The sequence below is a fragment of the Ptychodera flava genome, chromosome 21 (genome assembly GCF_041260155.1).
Source record: "Ptychodera flava strain L36383 chromosome 21, AS_Pfla_20210202, whole genome shotgun sequence".
NCBI classification, from domain to species: domain Eukaryota; kingdom Metazoa; phylum Hemichordata; class Enteropneusta; family Ptychoderidae; genus Ptychodera; species Ptychodera flava.
The window spans coordinates 5,041,618-5,065,177 of NC_091948.1; the positions used below are offsets into that span (position 1 = coordinate 5,041,618).

The 23,560-nt window shown below is 36.6% G+C and overlaps 1 protein-coding gene across 1 annotated transcript in view; it reads right to left on the reverse strand.

Moving 5' to 3' along the window:
* Nucleotides 1–2,086: 2,086 nt before the first annotated feature.
* LOC139121182 (small ribosomal subunit protein mS29-like) overlaps nucleotides 2,087–23,560 on the reverse strand; it is an 84,090-nt gene continuing 62,616 nt past the window's right edge. Inside the window, exons 5-12 of the mRNA XM_070685869.1 lie at nucleotides 18,842–19,043; nucleotides 7,327–7,460; nucleotides 6,383–6,463; nucleotides 5,414–5,575; nucleotides 4,431–4,490; nucleotides 3,731–3,823; nucleotides 3,206–3,320; nucleotides 2,087–2,492 (exon numbers count right to left, since the gene is read on the reverse strand). Of these exons, the coding sequence (XP_070541970.1) occupies nucleotides 2,407–2,492; nucleotides 3,206–3,320; nucleotides 3,731–3,823; nucleotides 4,431–4,490; nucleotides 5,414–5,575; nucleotides 6,383–6,463; nucleotides 7,327–7,460; nucleotides 18,842–19,043 (933 nt within the window). The 3' untranslated portion in view covers nucleotides 2,087–2,406. The remainder of the gene's footprint in view (nucleotides 2,493–3,205; nucleotides 3,321–3,730; nucleotides 3,824–4,430; nucleotides 4,491–5,413; nucleotides 5,576–6,382; nucleotides 6,464–7,326; nucleotides 7,461–18,841; nucleotides 19,044–23,560) is intronic.

The following is a 23,560-nucleotide window of genomic DNA, read 5'->3' on the forward strand; positions in this document are numbered from 1 at the left end:
TTACAAATCACTTTGTGTTGTCTTGTTGTTTTTTGACTCTTGCATATGCAAATAAAATAGCACTGATCTCAAATGACATCAGTTTTTCTCTTATTAATATGCATAAATACATATTTGTCCTCATTTTCCACATAAACGACGAAAATAAAACCTACTAGGGTTACAGTGGCTGCTAAAAGTCACACTATAATTCATATGAATTTATGGCTCAGACTACAAGCTGCAACTACAGCTGCACATAAAATAACAAAATTTGCCTGGATTTTAGGCATTCTCTGAAGTCTCGTGCGCATGCAGCCATCTTTAGTAACAAACCTGAAATCGCGATCAATGCTATTTTCATGATCAGAGCTTGAGCACATTAATTTTCAGAGCAATGACAATCTGCAAGGAGTTTTAACCCAGCCATAATTTTATTCTGTTATTGGTAAGATCCACCTATGCTATCAGAGGGTACACTGCAATAAGATTTGGGTTGAAACAACGAAAAGACCTGACTCTAAAATGAAGGGCTATTTTAATAGGTACCATCTCAGCTTGTCATATACATTCAAGAACAAAAATACTTGGTTTAGATTAAAAACCCCTCCCCCTTCCCAAAATGAAAGTTCAAAAGTGTGAAATGTTGATGTCTGCTGGAGAGTAAACTGTAGTATTTTGCAACAGCTTCTGAAGGATATGTATCCCCTGGCCACATCACAAGAATGATCAAATTTTAGTATTAACGTAACCAGGCATATTACCACATGGATGTGTTTAGAAGTGTAAAAACATGTATGCTTCCACAAACATTTCACAGTCGTGGTGTTTTTCGAAGAATTGTTGTGAGCCAACAACTGGTTTACCAAATAAGAATCATCTATCCTGATATATAGGGTGTATTTTCACTGAGAATTATGAACCTTGCGAAGACTGCAGTATTCTGTGCTGTTTCATGAACACAGTGAGAATGAGATGACAAGGTGCATGTCTGATTAAAGCAGGCAGATGCTCAGCAAATTTAAAAACGATACTTTTTATCTGTATAATTTGATGAATGAAACGTTTAGCGTACAATGTTACTGTCAGTGAATTGTGTTTGGGAGTAAACAATAGCACGACACAAAGAGTTGGAAACATTTACAGTAAAATTTGTTGGTGCGAGTGTGCAGTTTTTGTTAATATTTACACATGTAAAGAGGACTTGTCATCACAAAATAAAAGTGCGAAAGTGAAATTGATTAGTTGAATGGAGGTCAAACCCCCTCCCCACATAAACAAACAATTTTCGCTTTGTGAACTTGTGCTACAATCTGAGACTGTCCCTTATGATATGATAATGTCACCCAAGACATTAGTTTGAATTAACTGTCAATTTGTCACTGTTACAAAATGATGGCTTCCTCCAGTCACATCATTGGTTTCGCAGTCTGTGATACGACGGTTCCCCACTCTATTTCAATGGCTTCAGCTTGAGGTCAAATGTACATCAAAGACAGATTTTCTGATTCTCACACTTATTTCAATACTTGTTTGGTCTACCACTAGTGGGGGCTCATTTTGAAGCTCATTGAATAAATATTATTTTCACTAGCTTATTTTTTGTGAAAAACAAAAATTTCATATTCTTCCCCGAGAAATAACCCAGGAATGGTGGCCATTTTGAATTTGAAGTGTCAGTCAATTTACTATTGGGTACTAGTAATTTCTTTGGTTCCAAATTTTGCATGTTGAACCCTGATTTTTATTCTTGATTTCAATAAAGAATGGTTTAAAAGTTTTCTTAAGGAAAATGTGAGCAAAAGTTGAAATCTTTCAATTACGAGGTGTAAGCATGTCATTTCTTTCTGAGCAGTTCATGAACAGAACAGCATGGCTGCCATATCACTGTACAATCCCGATGCCATAAGTTTACAGTGATATGCAGTCAATATTCTCTGTCTATTGTTTAAGAATAGGGTATATTCTTTCTGATTCATGATACCATCTGACTTGTGAATTGATATGTGGTAGAAATTTCAACCTTCCAGATATCAAAAGCAATGCGTGTAGTTACTTGTAATGACATTTGGAATTCAAGTGTATTGAAATATTCGAAATGGACAGATTTTAATCAATATTGCTACATTTTATTCAAATTCAAATTAAGTTACATAGACATGGGTTTCTTTACGCCAAATAGGGCATGGCAAACAACAAATAGTCAACTTCTTTCCATCCAGTGTTCACAGGACAATAATGGCAATGGCATAGAGCGCCCTCTCTGGTCAGTTCTGTGAAGACAATCGTTCAGTTACAGTTACTGTAATAGTTCTTTCAGTTCACTGAAAGGCTGTTATGGCGGCATATTTGTAACTTTTACATTCCATCCATCAAGTCTGTACATCTTGGCAGCTTCAGGCCATCCTTGTCACCTATCCCAGTGATTCACAGACCGCCACAAATTCTGTCAAGCTCAGCTGGATTGTAATAGCTTAGAAATTTCAACTCCTTTCTGCCGTCTTCAGTTTGTGCTGAAAAACAAATGAAATTTTAGGAGACCTGTCAGTTTGACACATATATCTTTCACATTGCTTTTGTCAATCCTTCTCAAAATCAGAATAAATTTGAATGGTTTTAATTTTCACAATACACCAAAAATGATATCTCCAAGGTGCATATATACAGAGAACTTTAAAGCGAACGAAGAACCTTAGAATTTTACAAATGAGCAACTGAAATACTGATCTTATCAGTCATTCAATTTTTTCATCACAAGTGCACGTGTGTGTAGTTGCTGTGATCGAAATCAATTAGCTTGTATCAAACTTTGGTGGCAACAGGGTTAAACCTAGGCACAGAATTGGCACAATGAATGAAAACAACACCATAAATGTACATGTATATTGGTACAGTTTACCACTGGCATCAGTTATGCTGGACTAGTACGATGCATAAACAAAGGTCACGTTGTTGGAAAACAAGGTCTGATGTTGTCCTGCATGCTTCTGAACGGTTAAGTGGATTATCAGACTCAAGAGCTCATGCATTCTGTCATTGTCCCACTACAAAAATATAGTTCAGGTCCGCTGCCTTCAACAGCATTGCCTTATTTCATGATAAATCAATGCAACCAAATATGGGTTTTCATGCATAGGTCGATGCATACGTCAGACACTGAGATACATACTTATTCAAGGAATACAGTGCAGAGGTCAGGACGAGTTATGAGATAAGCTGAACTCACCCTGCGGATGTTGTAACCACTGTCTGTCTGAGTAGTAATCTAAACAGCTCTCGATTTCTTTCTCACTGTATTTGTCAACATGCACAGGAATGAATGGATCCATCAGTTCAAACCCCTGCAGTGGAAAGTAATCAACGCGTTTTATGTAAGTCTCCCCTTTAGGTTCACAAAATTTGCATATAATTATGAAGTACCACCTGTTGTGCCATATGAACCAACGCATGATATTTTTGATTGCAGATCAAGTAAGTATACTGGGAAAAACAGGCAAAACATCACACTTTTGATGTAAGTAAAAATATATTTAGATACAGTATGTACACACAGTTCAGAAACTACTCAATAAGATTACAAATGAGTCAACACAAACAGCAACAGTATTGTACAAATTTGAGAGTGTCTGTTACCGAGGTGCATTCTCGGGATATCATCATCACAATGTCAACAATCAAGCCACAGACACTGACATGGATGATACATTTATCGCAGACATGAGTGTACACTCTATGAAAATATATTGTCTACCTCCTTTGTGAGCAGATACTTTGGTAGATGTGATTCGTCTGGTTGTTTGTAAGCTCCATGTTGATCCACTGAGCTTACTATGGCACCATTTTTCTGCAAAATGCGAAGACAGAATGAAATAATCTAAGAATTTATCCTGGATAAATTTTCAGAGGTGAAATCAGTACAACTTCTCCATCAAAAGAAGTCTAGTCAACTTAGATGTATTATTTGCCATAATAAGTTTAATTGCCTAGCCTCAAAGACTTGATGCATATGGCTTATTTCACTGTCCGTATCTGATACACACTTGTACGACGGCAATGAAGTAAGTACGTCTGACATGAAAATTTGATCAGAATTTGAGTGACTTGTTCAGTGGGTCACTGCATGTTTCTCCTTCATGAGTGTTACTACACATAGAAATTGTTTTTACATTATAAAATCAGTCAGTGAAGGAAAGCTTTCTATGACATTCTGGATCAGTTTAACAGTAGCAAAAATGTACAATGAGTAAATTTGCAGGACCTGTATCTCAGAGCCTTTCCCCTTGATAAACGCTTATTACTGTACGCATCAAAAATGCTGTTTTTCAGTAATAATCTGTATTTTGCCACGGTTCTTGAATTCAGTAATTTTATATACCCTACCTTTATCAGAAAGAAGCCATGTATTGCTGTAATGGGTGTGATTGATTGAATACCTAAGGACAAACACTTACCCAGTCACTTTTCAGCGTCTTTTTAAAATGTCTAACCAATGACAGTTCTCTGACATGTACCTGTTTGAAGACAAATAAAAAAAAATACGTTAAAGGTCAAAATCCTCTTATTCAGATGTGTGGGCTGATTCAGTTCACTGCCACCACTCCTGCACACTTGCAGTATTTCCCTTTTTCTTACCTCATTTGCACATTTTTCACACTGATGTGTTAATTTGAACAAATTCACATCTGAACCCCTACATCTACCTGTACACCAAATACTGAGATGGTAGCTTTTGCGGTATGGGAGCCTTTGTGTGTGACGGACATACATCCGCACATACCCACAAATATACAGACACAGACGCCACTCAGACTCATCATATAAGCTCTTTTTGGTATTTATATATAAAACCAAATATGAGCTAATCAGTGTTATGTCTCAATACAGCACTTCTCTGATCTTAGGGACACAGTGGTCATAAGTTTTGATAACATTTTCATTCTATTTATTACAGAAAATAAATATATTTTCTTATTTGTCTCCCTGGAGTACAATGAAATTCAAAGTACATTTAATGGCCTCGCTGACATCATGCCTCGGGTACCATGGATGATATAATTGTTGGCAAATGAAATTTTAGTCTTTGCAAAAATCCAGTTGTAATTATACATTGCATGCATACAAGCTGTGATAACAATTGAACGCTATGCATTTGGACATGATTTTGGGAGCAGAAAAAATAACCAGCATTTCAAAAACAGAACAAAATTGTTATAATTCATTGACTAAGATGTTTGTCATGTTGTTTGTATGAAATGTTTTACAGATATTTTGACACTGAGGGCTGTCATATTACACCTAGGTTACTTGTGAGCAAGTTCATCCAATCATAATGTTTCTTACAAATGCTTCCATGACTATTCATTGTTTTCCTTATATAAACAAGAAGGGTATTGGTCAAATTTACCAAGCAGAGAGTATAGCTTACAATACTCACAATAGTTTTGTCATCTCTCCTGGTTTGTGTGACGTCGCCAAAGAAGGCATTGACGCCACGGACAGCAAGAAGCAGTCTGAAAGTTTCAGGCCCACTTTGGAGCTGCAGTTCTTTGAGTACGACACCCACTGCATCACAGGAATTCTTGGCTCTGTTGATACCCTGCATTTAATCAGTGATGGGCATTTTTTCATGAGCAAAAATAAACATCAAAAGTCTCAGAAATAAACAAAATGCAGAAAAATAAAACTCTGCATTTGGCTTCCAACTTTCAGTCAGCTGTGTGATGCTTTTATAATACAGATAATGCAATGAGCTTTTCAATTCTGCATGAAGTAAGCCCTATAGTTGGCAAGGAAAAACCACAATGTGTTACAGATAGCAACTACAGAAGGGCGCCCTCTGCGGTTGAAAAATACACATGCTAACATATTGGAGATTGTGCCAAACTGTGCCAAACTGTGTCACTGACTTCTGCCATGCCACTGCCCTGCAAATTGGTTTGTTTTAAAGTAATAGTATTTTTTTTCTTCAATGGCAAGAATTCATGAATGGTGGGCGTGACATTTCTCAGGAAACTAGCATAATGGTTTGTTTTGAAGGCGTGCAGCATGATGAGGGGCTCCCTTTGAAATATGATACCCCTGTTTGTCAGCAATGTAGCATGCTGGTATTTGCACCCGGCTGTATCATGGTTTCACAAATGTCAACAGGGTTATATCTTCAAGCTCAATCACCCCAGTGAGGTCAATGTCTTCAATGTCTTACCCATGCAGTGAAAACACTGTGCTGTTTCTGTTCATACTAGATTTTCTGTGACAGAAAGGCGGGCTGTCATTAGCTGAACACCTTTGAACTTGACCTAATCCTTCATGCAGCACAGTGCATTAAACTTGATCAATGACTAAATGAGTTATTATTGCTCCTTCCCGTACTTGACCTATGTTTAATAAGTGTGTTTTTCTTTACCTGGTCAACGACTTCCATCAGAGGCTGACCCGCTTCGGTGACTTCACGTCTGCTCCACGTGTACTTGTTTGTTGTTTTCAACTTTTTTTGCAAAAAATAAGCGGGTGAAAGGTGAGTGACATGATCTCTATAGAGGGGCTTTCACTACTGTGAAAGGTTGTATTTCAGGGAGAATGTGCCTCGGGGCAAGTATTTATGTCACTCAGAGTTTTCAGATGTCTGCTTGTATGGGTTTATTTTGAGTCCTGGTTTTTGCGAAAATTGAGTATTTTCTCCATATACGTCTGGTAGCTGCCATTTTGAAATTCAAATATGAGTGACTTTCAGGTAATTTGTTTTTCTCATCCAAAACTTTGTGCCGAGACCCGGATTTTTACTCTTCATTATAACAGAGAATGTTTTCAAGTTTCCTTAGGAAAAGTTTAAGCAAAAGTTTAAATGTTCCTCTTTTGAGGTAAAGTCTCATTTTCCTAAAATATTATTTACTATCTTTATTAGCAGTACGTTGGTTTTACAATATTCTTTGTCTATTGTGTGAGAGTTAATTACAGCCAGTTGGGGTAACATTAACAATATCATATCTTTGTATTCTATTTCAAAATATCTCTGTTGAATTGTAATTTTTATTATGAGTAAGGAATGAAGGCATGAAATTAAGCCATATGATACATTGCCTACATCAGATTTGCTCATTACGGATGCATTTGTACATGATCCAAACACATCGGAAAATTCCATCACCGATGAAAACGTTAATTTTAATTTTTTGATATTTTGACTTGAATTTTAACCCTTTCACCATAGTGACTATTGTTTGTTGGCCAATACCCATTGTGATTGTGGCCTATTTACACGGTATTGAGAGAATATTACCAGGGTTAAAGTATTAGTCATTTCAATGATCGTATAAAAGTTTCTTTCTGTAATAAACTGATGTGTGGTACCTGCTTGAGGAACCCTTCATTTCTGGCTTTGAAATGTTTGAGCCACTCGATGCCCGTCATTGGTTTGTCCACTAGATCTTCATTGTAAGATGAAGCGTTCACATCCCATCTCTTGGCTCGGTTCCAACCATGACCTGAAATGGACGAGTACCAGGAGGTCAAATAAATGAGATCTAGATATGAAATGGATCGAATGAATGAACGGAAAACGTTGCCTTTTTCTCCTTTGGCTATGACCAAAGTCATAACAATGCTATCGGATGACTCAAAGAAAGAATGGCTTTGTGCAAACAAACAGATCAATACATAAACAAAGAAAGAAAGAAATAGAAATGTCTCCGATGGGAACTAAGTTTTGCGACATGAAACCATTCCTGACTTGAACTCATCTTAAACATACAGGGCTTGGATCTTTCCTGTTTTTTTCATTCATTTCAGAATAGTGAGAAATCTCAGATTTTTGCACCTTCACGGGACAACCATGTATGCTTTACAAACAAACTGGATGAAACCATGTAACATACTGTAACGCTACACTGCTATGGATACGAATATTGTCCCTGTCAAATGTCACTTCCATGTACACTTTGGGTTTGTTTAAAGGCCTGTGTTGGCACCAGATTGTCTCATTAGAAAATTTACCCACCAGATTACAATTTCAATGGAAACAAAAGGCCATCACACTTCCATAATCCTCTAACAGACTAGAACAAAGGCAATCCCAGGGATCACGAACAGTGCCTTTAAGACAGCATACCGGTACATGTTACTCTGATATCCGAGATCACTTTTCCAGGTTCTCCTGATAGTCAATCAACACATTCGTACCATAGACAGCCTGACGTTTATGAAGACCAAAAACAAACGTGTGCACCTGTTTAACAAAACCTCATCACGGGCACACTGACACTACATATGAACATCCCCTGCACTGCTTTATGGACACTGGAGTATGAACTTTCTTGCACTGACCTCACAGACACGCTGAGAAGAGAGAAGTTCACAAAGAATTGGGCAGCGTGAAGGTGGGAAAAATATGCAGATATTCTGTTCTTCACATCAATGAAGATGACAACATCGTCTCAGACTGTAAAACAGCCAAAACAGCCCTTGAAGTGATGTGTGCTCTGAGGATGAATGTTACAATTTGTGGTTCATCCTTCACGTGAAGAGAAGCCATGAGAAGAATATTTAAATCAATTACCATTTTTTCAATTACAGAACTCTATTGCCGAAAAATTACCTACAGTATATTTTACATTAATAACAGCATTAGTTCACTGTATTAGCATACACTCTAGGATCTATGAATCCATGTGAAAACTAAAATGTGTTATTTTCATGAAGCGAGACTGTTAATCTCATTTTCTCTGCAGCTCTATAACAAGTCAATGAAAGGCAGTTATACCGTACAACATGGTAAAATTTTGAATTCTGATAATCTGTACAAAAGTTGTAAATCTCTGCCCAAAAATGTTTTAAAGAAACTGAAAAACTATGAAAGCAAAGCAAAAACCCTACAAAAGCAAAATACTTTGTGTGATCCGTAGAATTCAACATTTGTTGCTTGAATGAAATTGAGCATAACAAATGAACAGGGCCTTTTAACATTTGATGTTTGCGGGGTCAGAAGTCAAATGGCTAATTTGCATGCTGTCAATCATTCATGCTATTGGTGCTTTGCTGTAGTGACTTGAATTTGCTGCAATTTTTTGGATACATGCTACTGCTGAAAATGTTGCAAAAATGTCGAAGAAAGTGTAAAAAATCCTTCATTGGATCACAGATGAGAACAAAAGATTGATGATTGGAGTGTGATATTAACCGTGTTTCTAATTCTTGAGAGTACAGTAGCGAACTCACATACAGTGTTGATGTTTGTACAGAGACACACAAACTCTGCATGAACTTTTCACAAGGGTCAACGGGGTCATGCCGAACGGAAATAAGCATTCTATTTTTACGGCACGGAGACTATTGATGACAATTCTAAAAGTCCACTTAAGCATCGGCTTTTAATGTGAAACGATTCATAGGGTCATGACATTTGTTACCTTAATTCCAATGGGCTGGGCAGTGCCTGTGCAGTTTAACAGAGTTTGCAATAAAGGAAAGAGCATGTATTAAGTTGAGCGATTTATCCTGATAAGTGATACAGAGGGCAGGCTATCTACAGGTAAATGTAAAGATCACATACATTCTAACTTCAATTCCGTAAGAGTTCACACAATCTCTATTTTTCATATTTTGAGTAGAAGCCCAATGAAGTAAAACTGGTTAAAAAAAAAATTGATTTGTTTCTGGTCACCGCCCGCATCACTTCAAAGAATGCGCGTCAACTCTTTTTTTTCCTGTTTTTTCATTTGTCCCATGGAAAAAAAGGAACTATGTATCAAATTCCACCAAAAATAAACAATTGAAAAAAAATATCGCGCCGCCACATCATTTTTGCCACATGTCAATGACCAGAAACAAACCTATTATTTTTTGGCCTATCAGCAAATTACATGAAGATACTGTTGAAAGTCAATAAAACTATCTTAAAGCTTCATTTTTTTCCCCTATCAAATTTGAAATGAGACCACACATGGTACAAGCAAGCCAGCAGTGAATTGTAGAACTGTGAGAGTCAAAAAAACTCTGTCCAGAGAGGCGCTCTCCCTTTAAACCTGTTGTGTCAACATCGATACTTTTCTTGCTACATAAAATGGCAATGTTGTTTGGAATGCTACAAAGTACAGCAAGCATATACAGTTCAGTGCAGATCCGCAGGTTTATTTGTTCACTTTGAGGGGAAAATGGAGCATTCCAGCATCCAACACATGGCAGCTGGTACACACCTTCAACTGGCAAAGGAATATTTTTCCAATACACATCAGCCTATGTGTTATGGCTGTGAAAATGAAGCCAGACAGGTTTGTGAAATGGATGGGAAAATGAACCACCTGCTCATTTACAAACTGCAACAAAAAAAATCGGCCCTGTGGGTATTTTGAACACTTCACAGAGATGGAACGATATGGAGCTTGCGATCATTTCTTAAACGGCTACATCTTTGATAAGCTGTTTACTCTGTAAATTCATCAATGGTACTTGGGTAAGCCATTGTTTTTCCTATCCTGTGGTTTAAACCATTATGCCAGCAATGGGGTGAAAAGGTTGTGTATCCTTGGAGAGGTTTATATGGCACATCCATCTCCAAATAGGTATTCATAGCACGTCCACGGATGACTTCTCATCACCTAGATATTGAGCTTACATTTCAAACAGCTGCAGTTAGAAAAGGTTTTAATTTGAGATTCCGCAACATAAAATCACAGCTTTCATTTATAGCAGCATGGTAGACCACCATGGAGGATTAAGTAGGCACTATTACAGACAATATACCACAATGTTTACTGTGTATTAGTGAGGTATTTAGATAACATGTATAGTCCATGGTAGGCTCAATTATACTAAGGTATGTGATGAGTGACTGTATAAACTGTCCATGTGTGTGTTTAGATTAGCTTGGCAGTACTTCCTATTGTGTGTATTTGGTTATCTAGGCAGTGCTTCCCATTGAAGTTTTAAAGTTACTCTGTAGTGGATGACCCTGTTGTTCCACTGGACTGATGCATTCTGGGACACAGCATCCATGCTGACTGTTCGTGTTAGTGAAGGCGCCCTCACATAATGCCTGGGCTTCAATATATTTTTAATTAAATATGCAAATACAACTCTTTGTGTTAAGCCATAGGCTGTAACTCTAAACTTATCCTTCCTTGATATTTTTATCCATAGGAGTAATACCCACCCAGTCCTGAGACTATTACAGACAATATCCATGGGAGTAATACACATCCAGTCCTGAGATATCAATGGTGTAAATTTGTTTATCGAACTCCCATTAAATGTTAATTATCCTGATTAAAAATTGTTATTAGTCTTGAAACAATGCTTGTGTATAAGTCCAGAACGATGAAATAAAATGGCATCCTATTGTCAATTTTCAGAGGTAAATATCAATATTTGGTTTGTATATCAGTAAGTAAAAATCTATATCAACTATGACCCAAATTTCAGGAGTGGCAAGGCAACATATCATATTAATTCATCAAAATATAACTTAGAAAAAATGGCAAAATAAGGTTGTCAAGAAAGTTGGCACTTCACCTCTTAATGTTCAAAAATGTGATAAATTTCATCTGCTGCACAATAAAACCTTGAACTTTGGAAAAGCTGAACTTGATAGATACAGTGGAAACACAAACACCTGATAAAAGGGAGACCAGTTTTATATGACCTTTGTGATAAAAAATAAAATAAACAGAAACAATTCAGAAGGGGAAAATAGCTATTGAACAGATTATTTCTGACATTTAAACCGATATGGTGGAAATCAGGATTATGATTTGAGTTTGGTTTGATGTTTGGTACCGCTATCAGCATTTGGCTATCATCACTACATGCCCTCATAAAGCTATGGAAATTGATACATATGTACTGCTTTGTGTTCATTTTTCACGCTTCAGTTGAACTGAATGGAACGGTAAACAGATAGTCTGGGTGGGCGTGTACTGATATTGGTGTTTTGGTGGGCAAAGTTGCGGGTTGTAAAATGCAAGCCGTGGGCATTGTCAATGGGTTGTTGGTGTTAAGGGTGGGGGGGTGTTACACTTGGGTAGAATAGAAAGATTGTCTGTGAACAGAATATGAATTAAAGCACTCAGATAATTGACTGTACAGTCTGTATTGTCCGTTGATGAATTTTGCTCTGTGCACAAACCATGTACAAGCACAGATGCACTATTCTGCTAAAATTTCACAGTTTCAAAAATACATTCCCTGGCCAAAAAACCTGCACAGCTCGGGTTTTAAAGCCTAAGATAAAAACAAAACCAATAACAGCATTGTACTTATCAACTGACTGTGTTTCATCATCCATTTAAAAAAAACACCTTTGTCATAAAAATAACAGGGGATGGATGGATCAGAAAAATCAACAGTTTATCATCACAGAAAGCTAATAAATTTACATTTTACTGTAATTGCAGCACCTGTGCCAATAAAACGATCATCAGTACTTAAATTTGAGGCTTTTATTACAAGACAAAGAACATCCATTTCAAAGAGAATTAATCTAATTATGCTTAAACGGCAATGCATGAATTATTCATCTTTTTTTAATTAACTAGACATAATCAAATTTCATGCCAGGCTGGTTGTGTTATTCCTTTCTTGTTAATAGTCTTGTTTTAACTGGTTGGAATAACATCCCGATTGCACGGATCGATGAATTGCTGACAAAGATCGCAAGCATGTTTGAGAAGCCTTGGGGGCACGCTTTGGCATTTGTACATGAGATGGCCCAAAAACTGGCAAAAACTATCCTCTTGGCTAAATTTACATTGCCCTGGCCCAGGACCAGATAGCTGTCAAAATAACATGCAAATTCAACAATCAAAACCAATATTTCTCTACAAATTGTAATTATACCATCTTTCCACCAAATACAGGAAATTGGAATTTTAACACTAGGTTGCTTTTAGTGCAATCAAACAATTTACTTACCCACCAATGATGGATATTTACAATAAATTATACCAAAAATGAACTGAAAAAATATTTTTTATGTGAGACTTGAATGCTTATTTTTTTATAACACTTTACACATTTATTTCCCTTATGAAATTGAAGTGTATACTACCTTCTTAAAAACTATCTACTGTTGATTGACCAATCAGAGTGCTCAATTCAGGGTGTTTTATTTACTCATAAAGCCTTGGTCACCAAATTCCAGAAACGAATGACAGCGCCGTAGTAAAGTACTGTCCAATCAAAAGTGAACATGTCATATTCTGTAGACATCTGGTACATTTTAATATTCAAATTTGGTAACACAGCGGAAACCAGCTGCAATACAAAATCTGCTGTGCCCTAGGGCATTTATATAATGTGCACTAGGGCATTTATAGGATGTTCCATTACATTGGAAGGCTATTTCACAAATAAAAGTTTTAATTCATATCCTAAACATGTTACATTGACAAAGGGGACGGTTGACGTAAACACATTGAAAACGAAAATATATCAGTTAGGGGCGATAGTTTTTAAGTCGGATAAAACCCTCGTACTCGGGCTCTTCTGGTATATAAAGTCCAACCCTACTATAAAATGTCTCGGCCTGCGGCCTCGACATTTTATCGTCGGGTTGGACTTTATACACCAGAAGAGCCCTCGTACTCGGGCTTTATCCTATACATAGAACATGGTTTTTACTAGGCTGAATAAATTCTATCAAAAAAGGATTTGGTTCAAATACTGATATGGTTTATCATGTACAAGTTACATAAATCATCTAAAATATATCTAGTAAGTGAAGACATGAATAATATTGCAAACATTTATATTTCTGACAATGAGTATGATGCCTGTATAAATGGGCTTCTGATTTTAACATCATATGTTGTAAGTCGCATTAATATACGGTAGATATGTCTTTTTGAGTTCGCGGTACCTTTCATTTGATTATTTGCATGGTCAAGACTTGGAGCTAAGAGGCTACAAAGGTCGTGGGTGAGCTTTTCAGAATTAGGCGATTTGTGCAACAGCTTCAGGACATACTGATGGTGATGGTGCCATTTCCCTGCAGTGCATGCAACCTGTAGTCTGATTGACCTGTCGCCCTTGAAACGTATGACAACCAGAGATTGACACTCTAGGCTGGTTTATCCATGAATCAATATCTAGCATTCCTTCTCAAGGTCTTGAAAATCAATTTGCGACAAGTGAGTTGCATGGTTTATATAATTCATCAAAATTTAATGGGCTTGGTAATGTTTAATTCTGTGAATGGTGTGTTATTTTATATGCTGTCATGGGATTGATGCTTTGCTGCCCTCAACAGCGGTCAACAATAAGTATGTTTCAAAGTCAATATTTCAGTGTCTCAGGTCACATGACATGATGCTCTGGTCCATACTTGTGAGCAGATCGAGTCAATAATATTTACAGCTGATTGGAATAATAGTTTTGAACTGTAGTGGAATAAAGTCAAGTATATTTTGATTGAAAGAATGATCACAACAACTTGCTACATACAGCTTATAATTTCAACCGGTCCCTCCAGACTTGAGCAGCAACTATGCTATTTACAGTGAATATGCTCTGTGAATCTATGAGCCTGGTTCATTGAGAACACTTTACATCGAAGACCAATTTTACATTTTTCGCTGCCTCTAAATATTTTATTCTTACCCAAAAACATTAAAACTGAAAGCAATTTTGCGGTTGGTCAATCTCCAAAAAATTTGACAGTTATTGCTAACAACGAAAACATAAACCTGTTCCGGTGAGATGTTTCCTGATGAAATTTCCTCTGCAATGAAAAGGACTTGTGTTTACCATGCAAACACATTCATTCCTTAGCTACTTTGATGGGGAAAGTATCATTCATGAGAGAATACTTCAGTCCATGACCTCCAATCGGTCAATATCTGGAGTCAATATTCACATTATATCTCAGGTCAGCATTCATCGATATTCAGCACGGAAAAATTTGATGACTTGTGTCATGTTGACACAAAAGCCAATTTCTCCATGAAGACTCAAAGTTATCAAAGTTCTGTTTTTTAATTTTTCAATCCTATACTCTCTGGTATATATCTATAATAACATCATGAAATACGTCGGGTCAATATCTGAATGCATGAGGTCAATAAATTTTATTACAAGTGCTATATCACTTTATGGCCAACACAATTTGTTGAGTGCAAAATTTTGTTTGACAGACTTTCAGAATCTCAGTTAACCTAGAATTTGAAAAATGACTACAGAAAGAGTAAATTCTTAGCTGTACACCGACAGGTATGTTGATGGATAATACATTTTGAATTACTTTCTTTTCCTCTCCAACCTTTCTTTCCTCTGGCACTGTTGGTAACATTTCAAAGAGACGCAAATCCCGCACTAAGCTAGCAATTATCTGTTTGTTTTCTGCAAGCTAGTTCTCAGGAGACCACGAGGCATTATAGGACTTTATATCCCCCCCAAGCTATCGGATAATCTATAGCAGTCGCGACTGTACACAACTAAAACATGCTGTCGGCTCCGACGGTTACGATTGATAATTGGTGTTTGCTCTGCAAGGGAGCAAAAAAACCTCTCATCTTGACACTATTCCATTACTTTCTCTACACAAACATGCTTGATCTCGATAAATAGTCGGTTGATTTTTTCAATCATTACTTGTGGAACAAGTCTCAACAAATTAATATCGGACAATGTGTGAATTTCATTTATTTTGCGGTGCCACTTTCAGATAAGGAAAGCAAATTGAGGTTAGGCTGGAGGGTAATTTATGTATTAAAAAAGCCGGTAAGCGTTATTGTTGTCTGGTCATATTCCATGTCGAATTGCGCCGTATTGTTGCATTTCAATTTGTCACACTGCAGTGTCTCATTTGATGTTGAGTGTGCGGCTTTTTCTCAAAAGCTGGGTACATCTGTGTTCAAATCGTACGTGCAATAAAAGCGTTGAAGTAGGTGAGTGGAGACATACAGCTTTACTGATAAATGTGAAATCCACCAATGCCAGTAAAATACGGCCATTATATTGATGCTACAGTTGTGAGAGTTTGATGTAGCAATTTTCAGTTCCATATTTTGCACACATCAATATAAACATGATGTCAAAAAACAGATGTCAGAATGTAAATTTTTTTGTCTTGTTCAGCAAATCAAAAAGACGTCAACCAGAAAGACATTTTCATAAATCTCATTGTGCTAGATTGACTCAGGCTCAACCAACACATATAAAATTATCTCTATATATATACAGAGAATACCGGTGTTAAATTTAAATGTGCCAGAATGTTAAAAAATGTAATCAACATATAATAATTACAAACAATAGGCAAAAATTATTTAAAAGGCTAATTGAAAAAATATGAATAAACATTTTGAGTGTATAAAATTTGAAAATGTTGCAGCAAAGATAATCCACAAAACATACACAGATGGACTGACAAATAAACAGATACACATAAACAGATATGCTTTGACACAGTAGCAAATACCCTCATGATGATGATCAGATGCGTCTTCAATGGATAATGTATGAAAATTTGTATTCAGTTAACTACACTTCTAAAGTATTTAAAAATTTTCAGAGTCTGCACTGCACTCAGCAATGATTGTCTTTGTTTGAAAATGTTTGTTTTTCCTAAAAACAATTTTTGTTTTGTCCAAACCAGATGAATAATGGGAGGTAAACTTTAACCTCAGAGAAAGTTTGCAGTCACAAGCATCAAAAACTTTTGCTGTTGGAGGCATTTCCTTCAGCTATTCCCGTCATCAAAAGGTTTGCCTCTCAGAGTGTGTGCAAGATGTCACAGGATTCTTACATTATCGCTAAGCCAATCTATTTTCTGATAACAGCTCACTGCACTATGAAGCAAAGCTCACTGCCCTATGTAGCAAAGCTCACTACACTATGTAGCAAAGCTCACTACACTATGTAGTATTAAAAGCTCACTGCCCTATGTAGCAAAGCTCACTGCACTATGTAGCAAAGCTCACTGCCCTATGTAGCAAAGCTCACTGCCCTATGTAGCAAAGCTCACTGCCCTATGTAGCAAAGCTCACTGCCCTATGTAGCAAAGCTCACTACACTATGTAGCAAAGCTCACTGCCCTATGTAGCAAAGCTCACTGCACTATGTAGCAAAGCTCACTGCCCTATGTAGCAAAGCTCACTGCACTATGTAGCAAAGCTCACTGCCCTATGTAGCAAAGCTCACTGCCCTATGTAGCAAAGCTCACTGCCCTATGTAGCAAAGCTCACTGCCCTATGTAGCAAAGCTCACTGCCCTATGTAGCAAAGCTCACTGCCCTATGTAGCAAAGCTCACTGCCCTATGTAGCAAAGCTCACTGCACTATGTAGCACGTGATAATAAAACACAAAGGCAATGCTATGCTACATGAACTGTGAATAGATGGACAGCAATTCCAAAAGTTAACAAGTAAATTGATAGTTGGAAGTGAGCTCAGACTGATCGACTCTGAAAGCTACCTCGGTGCTGTTGTACTTCAGAGCTACCTGGTAATAATGATATATTCTGAAACATGCTACATTCCTAGACACAAATGATGTGTACTATGCACACAATGTTGATGTACAAGATACCGAAATGGAAGGTTAAAAGATATTCAAAAAAATATAAAAGTCTGTAAAACACGCGACTGACACGAAAATTCTCTGTGATGCAAGAAAACCTTACATTTTCACATGTACTAGTTCGTAGTCATTGGTATATTGCTGATGCATAGAAATTTTCAGAGCTTGAAGGTTAGAAGGCGCACTGGCTGAGATGCATCGTGGGAATGATATAAAACATAACCAAAGCTTTGACCACAAAGACAGCTGTACATTCAGATGCACAATGCATTCTCTAAAACTAACTAAATTACAATCACTAAAATGGGAAGAACATTTAATTTTCAATTTACGAGCCAGGGACCACAGTCCTGGACTGAACGTAAATATCATAAATGAAATGAATGAAGTTTACCTTGACATCAATTCTGCTCATGATCATTAATTGTGAACTGTTTTATTCGGTCACAGAAATCAGTGTATACACGAATCTAGATTGAATTATATACGCATACATTTTTCATCTAAATATCTGACCACTCACATCAATATGTTCTTATAAATTTACACCTTCACTGTCAAAGCGGAGCTCAACAATTTTAAGAAGTCATAAATTTTTAAAAGTAAGGAATACTTTTTAAACTTTCATGGACATGAAATTTAAATTCTCTAAAACATACCCACGCACTTTTTAATATTTATTTTTGAATGTCAAAAACCACTGTAGGAACATCTCTTGTATGAGTGCATGAAGACCTGAACATCTGCATTGACGGTAATGTAATCACATTGATTTATGTTTTGTTTTCTCACAGATTGATCTGGTCTTATTGAATACTGCAATAAAATCCCTCCTTGGGGAAATTTCAAGCCTCACATTTGGTATACCTTCCCCTTTGCATTTTGGTTCATATTTGCTTATACCAGCAGTAATTTAAGTCTTCCTGTTTTCCCCCTTTTTCAAGCGCAGGATCAACAAAATCTTCCAAGTTTATTCCGTTCAATGCATCGTGTTATGAGTATGAGGTGTTTGACGGACAACCTTTCCATGTGTGATCAAATAACATACCGGTACATGTAGTTGGTACGATTATAACATAACATAAAACGCCACATAGAAGATTGGTTGTGAAATTACAATTCACAATTTGACATAAACAACATCATTAACTATTATTTGTCTATATGGGGCTTATGCATGCAGTGCCACAGAAGATGTAAATCTAATATCCACAAGGCTAATATATGCACACCTGTTTGTTAGCTGGCTTCAAAAAGGAATAGTGACAAATCATAGACAATCCTGTGAAACTGAATGTCTTTTCATTGGTAGGTACTTACACACAGACCTTGATTTATTTGCTTTTTAGGAACTTACCATCTGGTACATGGATGACAAGCCATCCCTCTTTCATGCAATAGTGCATGACATGTGCCAGACACAGAGTCTTGCCAGATCCCCGCTTGCCAAACAGGACATATCTTATCGGTGGATTTTCAAAGTTGGTTTCTTTCAGTGAGTGTATAACTTCAACAGCTGGCTTTCTGATCATGACAGCAGCTTCATTGAAAGTTTTTATCTGAGAGGAAAAAATGGGAGAGTGGAAGAAGGTATTATTTTCCTGTAGTTTTGTACCTATTTTGTGTCAGTTATTTTTTTACGATGATGAAGAAATCAAAATTTTAATGCTGACAAGAGTGACAACACTATCTTTGGACTGCCTGTGGAAATGGAGTTCATGAACAAAATTGCAGCACTTTGGCAGATAGTAACAGTCATCAATTTAATACCATGCTTGTAGACCGCAGATTGGGCGATCATAAATACAACATGAAGACCCAATTTACTGACAAGGCCCTGTCTAATGTCGTGAAATGAAGCTGAGACCCACCAGCAGCACACAATTCCCTCATTACGCGTTGGATAACAGAGGCAGATTTCAAGGCAGGATTTGGGCCTCATAACAGCAAAGCTTTTCCGGGCTACGCACAAATTTTATGTGGAGGATTCAGATTGGATTGTTGAAGGTTCATTAGAGCAAGCTTAGATCACCCTACACACAGATGCCCAATATGCTACGAATTCCACAAAATGTAGAGTCTATGTTGTTATCACATATATGTGTACATGTGTGATACACACTGGTGATCCGTGGGCTCTTCAATCAACCAAAGCCTTGAAATTTTTCAAATATACACAATAATATTTGTCTAAAAAATGAACACTCACATCAATATTATCATAAATTGACGCCTTTGCTGTCAAAGTGACTTGAGTGATAAAAAATAGTGCAAAAGCAAATAGAATGATAGTTAAATTGAAAGGCTCTAGCAGAATATTTTTTACTTGATGCTCTGGGCCAGTATCTCACTGAAGGATAATTGAGAAACTCAGTGCTATTTTGATATTTGGCAGACTTTCTGTTGATTGATTTAAACTTTTTTAAATTGGAAATTCTGTTCCATTTCTAGGGCAGGTTGAAAAAAGGAGTATGTTCAAAACTGATGATTTGAACAACAGTGGGTCTTTATCTGAGGGTGAATGTGAACGTTGATGACATGTACAGCATGTGCTGGATGGGAATCTCTCTGACCAATCTTGGATTACCAAATGATATCACATGACAACAATTAAACCAATCATGGTATCTGTTACAACAGGAGAGATGGGCGCAAATTATTCTTGCACATCAGGCGAAAAGACATGCAGTTATGGTTGATCATATCCTCAATGATGTCATACAATTTTTTTTCTCTCTTTTTTCACGCACCTGGTTGCATCATTAGCTTGATGAAGAGCAATTTCATGGTCAACTGCTTACAAAGGCAAGTCATCAGTGCGGTACAAAATGATGAATCTACAAATATAACACTTAATTACCAATACAACAGTTAATTGAAATTTGGTTCCCATACTGTGATAAACACTTCATTATACTGTGCTTACGTGATCCTAATTTTCAAAAAAAAATTTCCTTTTGAAAGGGCAATTTATTCTTTAGTAGTATGATATAATATTTTGATGATGTTTCTAAAAGAAATTATAATGCTATTCCAGTAACCTTGAAGAATAATATTACTTCTGTCACTCGTGGATTGTACTTTCCTTTACTTTTCTGTTAAACAGGGATCCCATGAAAAAAATTATTTTTTAAAATTACTCTTACACACACAGAACTACGTTTACAGCAATAACAGTCTCTTGTCTTGAAGTGAACCCTGACTCAGCCTGTAAAGAGACTTTTCAAAAATTGTTGCATTTTTTGTGGAATGTCCTTGAGTCTTCCAGCACCTTCTGACAAATGGCTGGGAAATATTAAAGTTAAATTAACTTAAGATTAGTCTTCAGGGCTGATAAAAAAATCAAGGAAGTACCTAGGTGAATGTTATTTCTTTTGCTCTTTGAAAAAAATTTCATGGCATTTTTCTAATCAGCAATATATTACATGAGTGAACTTCTTTGCTTAAAGAATGTTGGTTTTTTGATAGAACAATTTGTCTCTCTCAAAATAAATCCTCATCTCAATAATTTCTGGCCATTTTGTACCAAGGAGATTTTTTTTTGTTTGAATGTAAAAAATTATATAAGTGCAGGATTTAGAAGTTGTTTAAAACTGAAAAGCACTTGTTGCATCACATCGCACTTTGCAACTGTCAGACCGGATTACGAACATTTTGGCACTGAGGCGTCAAATCATGTGCGCATTCACATGCACTCTCGATACAACACAAAACATGGCACACAAAGGACAGGAAGCCGTAAAGCGTTTGAGTGAATCCATCAAAAGGCGGTTATTATACTCATCACATTCACGTTTTGATCTGTTCAGACTGGTAAATGATGCTTTCAACACAACGACTCTTTTCACTGGAGTGTCGGGTTTATTTTTACCCTCAATGCCTCCTATTATGAGTACCAATGTAAACCAATAAATACACACTATCAACATAATAAAAAATTCTGTACTGTATTGATGTATAGATTTAAATATCACTTCTGTATTGGAATGCAAAAGAGGAAATGGATCAAACATGTCTAGCTTTTCATAATATTTAAACACCATTCAAAATTCTGAAGTGCTCTTGTATACTGTTAAAATGTAACATAAATCACCAAGACTGGCCTTTGTCGTACCGTTCAAAAGTGAAAACCTGAAGTAATTTAATTAATTAATCAAAACAAAACAGGTGTTCTTTATCACTTTGTTGGATCACCAGTCAATGGCTTGGAAGAAAATCTTAAATATTTTTTCTGTCTGTGTCATTTAATTGCTTTCAACAATAATGACTCACATAAATTTGTCTTTTCTTAAATGTTGTTAGAATGAAAAAACTATTTCCTCGACTGCTGCACCCATGGGACAAGTTACAATGACAGTTTACTGAAGTAAATTGATACATTTGATTATCTTGACAGATGAGAAGTTGGTGAGGGGATGAAGAAAATCAAGGTAGGGTAGATTGGAAATCCTGAATTTTGTGAGGAAGGTGATCACTGCGGGGGAGGGTAAGGGTTGAATGACTTGTAAATCTTGGGATTGGAAGATTAAAGAGAAAAGATTTTAAGTCTTTGAGGGGGAGGGTGGAGATTGAACAACTTAAACCTTTTGCCTCATCCCGTGCACTATGCAATATGTGTTTTAAATGGTCATGTGACAGTATCTCAGCCTTTTCCTATTTTTTTTATTTTGCCTTGATATGTGAGAGAATTTAATAGTGTCTCCTGTTAACACTTCTACTGCCACAAGAGATAAAAATACCGCAATTATACGGTGTCGCTCAAATTTGATCAGAATTGGTATATACCAGTATGGGTTACCAATGATCAACAATAAATGTTGTTTCTATCTGTTCAGTGGAGGAAAATTCTACGTTGATGTTATGGCAATGATTTCTGCACAGTACAACCAGAAAAACAACAAGAAATATTTAAACCAGAAAAACAAGAATGACAAAAGTAATTAAGGTCTAACTTAAGGTACTGGAGGTCAACTTTAGCAACATGCATAGCAGAAACAAGCCCCTCTTAGTTTAGTATAAACGGTCTTCCCCATCTACTGTCTATGGTTGCAGCTGGTCTGTTAATATGTAACAGTTCATGAACAATGACAGGAAATGAGTCAAGATCAGTGGAGTTTGCCTGTTTCTCACTGCATGCCTCCTGCACATTTGCAGGATTTCACTTTTTCTTACCTCATTTGCACATTTTTGACACTGATGTGTTCATTTGAACAAATTCACATCTCAACCCCTGCATCTACCTATACACCAAATACTGAGATGGTAGCGTTGGCGGTATGGGAGCCTTTGTGTGCGACGGACATACATCCGCACATACCCACAAATATACAGACATACAGACATGCAAATCAGATGCAAATGAACTGATTCAGCTTATACGATAACCTCACATTGGTACACCAAATGTGAGCTAAAAATTATATTATAATTACTTAGGACTAACTGTACTTTTTATCAAAACACCAGCAGACATTACAAAATATAGTTTTTATGGCATAGAAGACTATACTATAAATGTACATTTTTCTGCATTCAACTTTAAAATCAACTGAAAGGCTGTTTTCTTTACACGTGCTTGCATTTTGTTGTCAGGAGTTTCCACATATAAGCATGTGCTCTCTACTGTACTTGCATGTTATTTCTACTGTACTTGCATGTGCTCTCTACTGGACTTGCATGTGATCTCTACTGGACTTGCATGTGATCTCTACTGGACTTGCATGTGATCTCTACTGTACTTGCATGTGATGATCTCATGCTCATACACAGAAACATTTTGGACTTCAGAATGTTCATTTTTCAATGGATTTTGTCTATTTTCTTTCAAAGATTTAGATTTTGACAGTCTGGAAATGACAAGCCCGATGATACTTTGTGTTCATTCTACTAGGCTTTTGTGTATCACTGACATCATTCCAAGTGCATGAGTATTAACCCTTTGAGTTAATTTTTATCATCTTTACAAAATGCACCTTTGTCAATTTTTTTCAGACTTTTCCCAAAATTTTGATAAAACAAGCTGTAGCCAATAACATTTGATGCTCATTGAGTCCAAAATTATCCAAAAATTTACAGA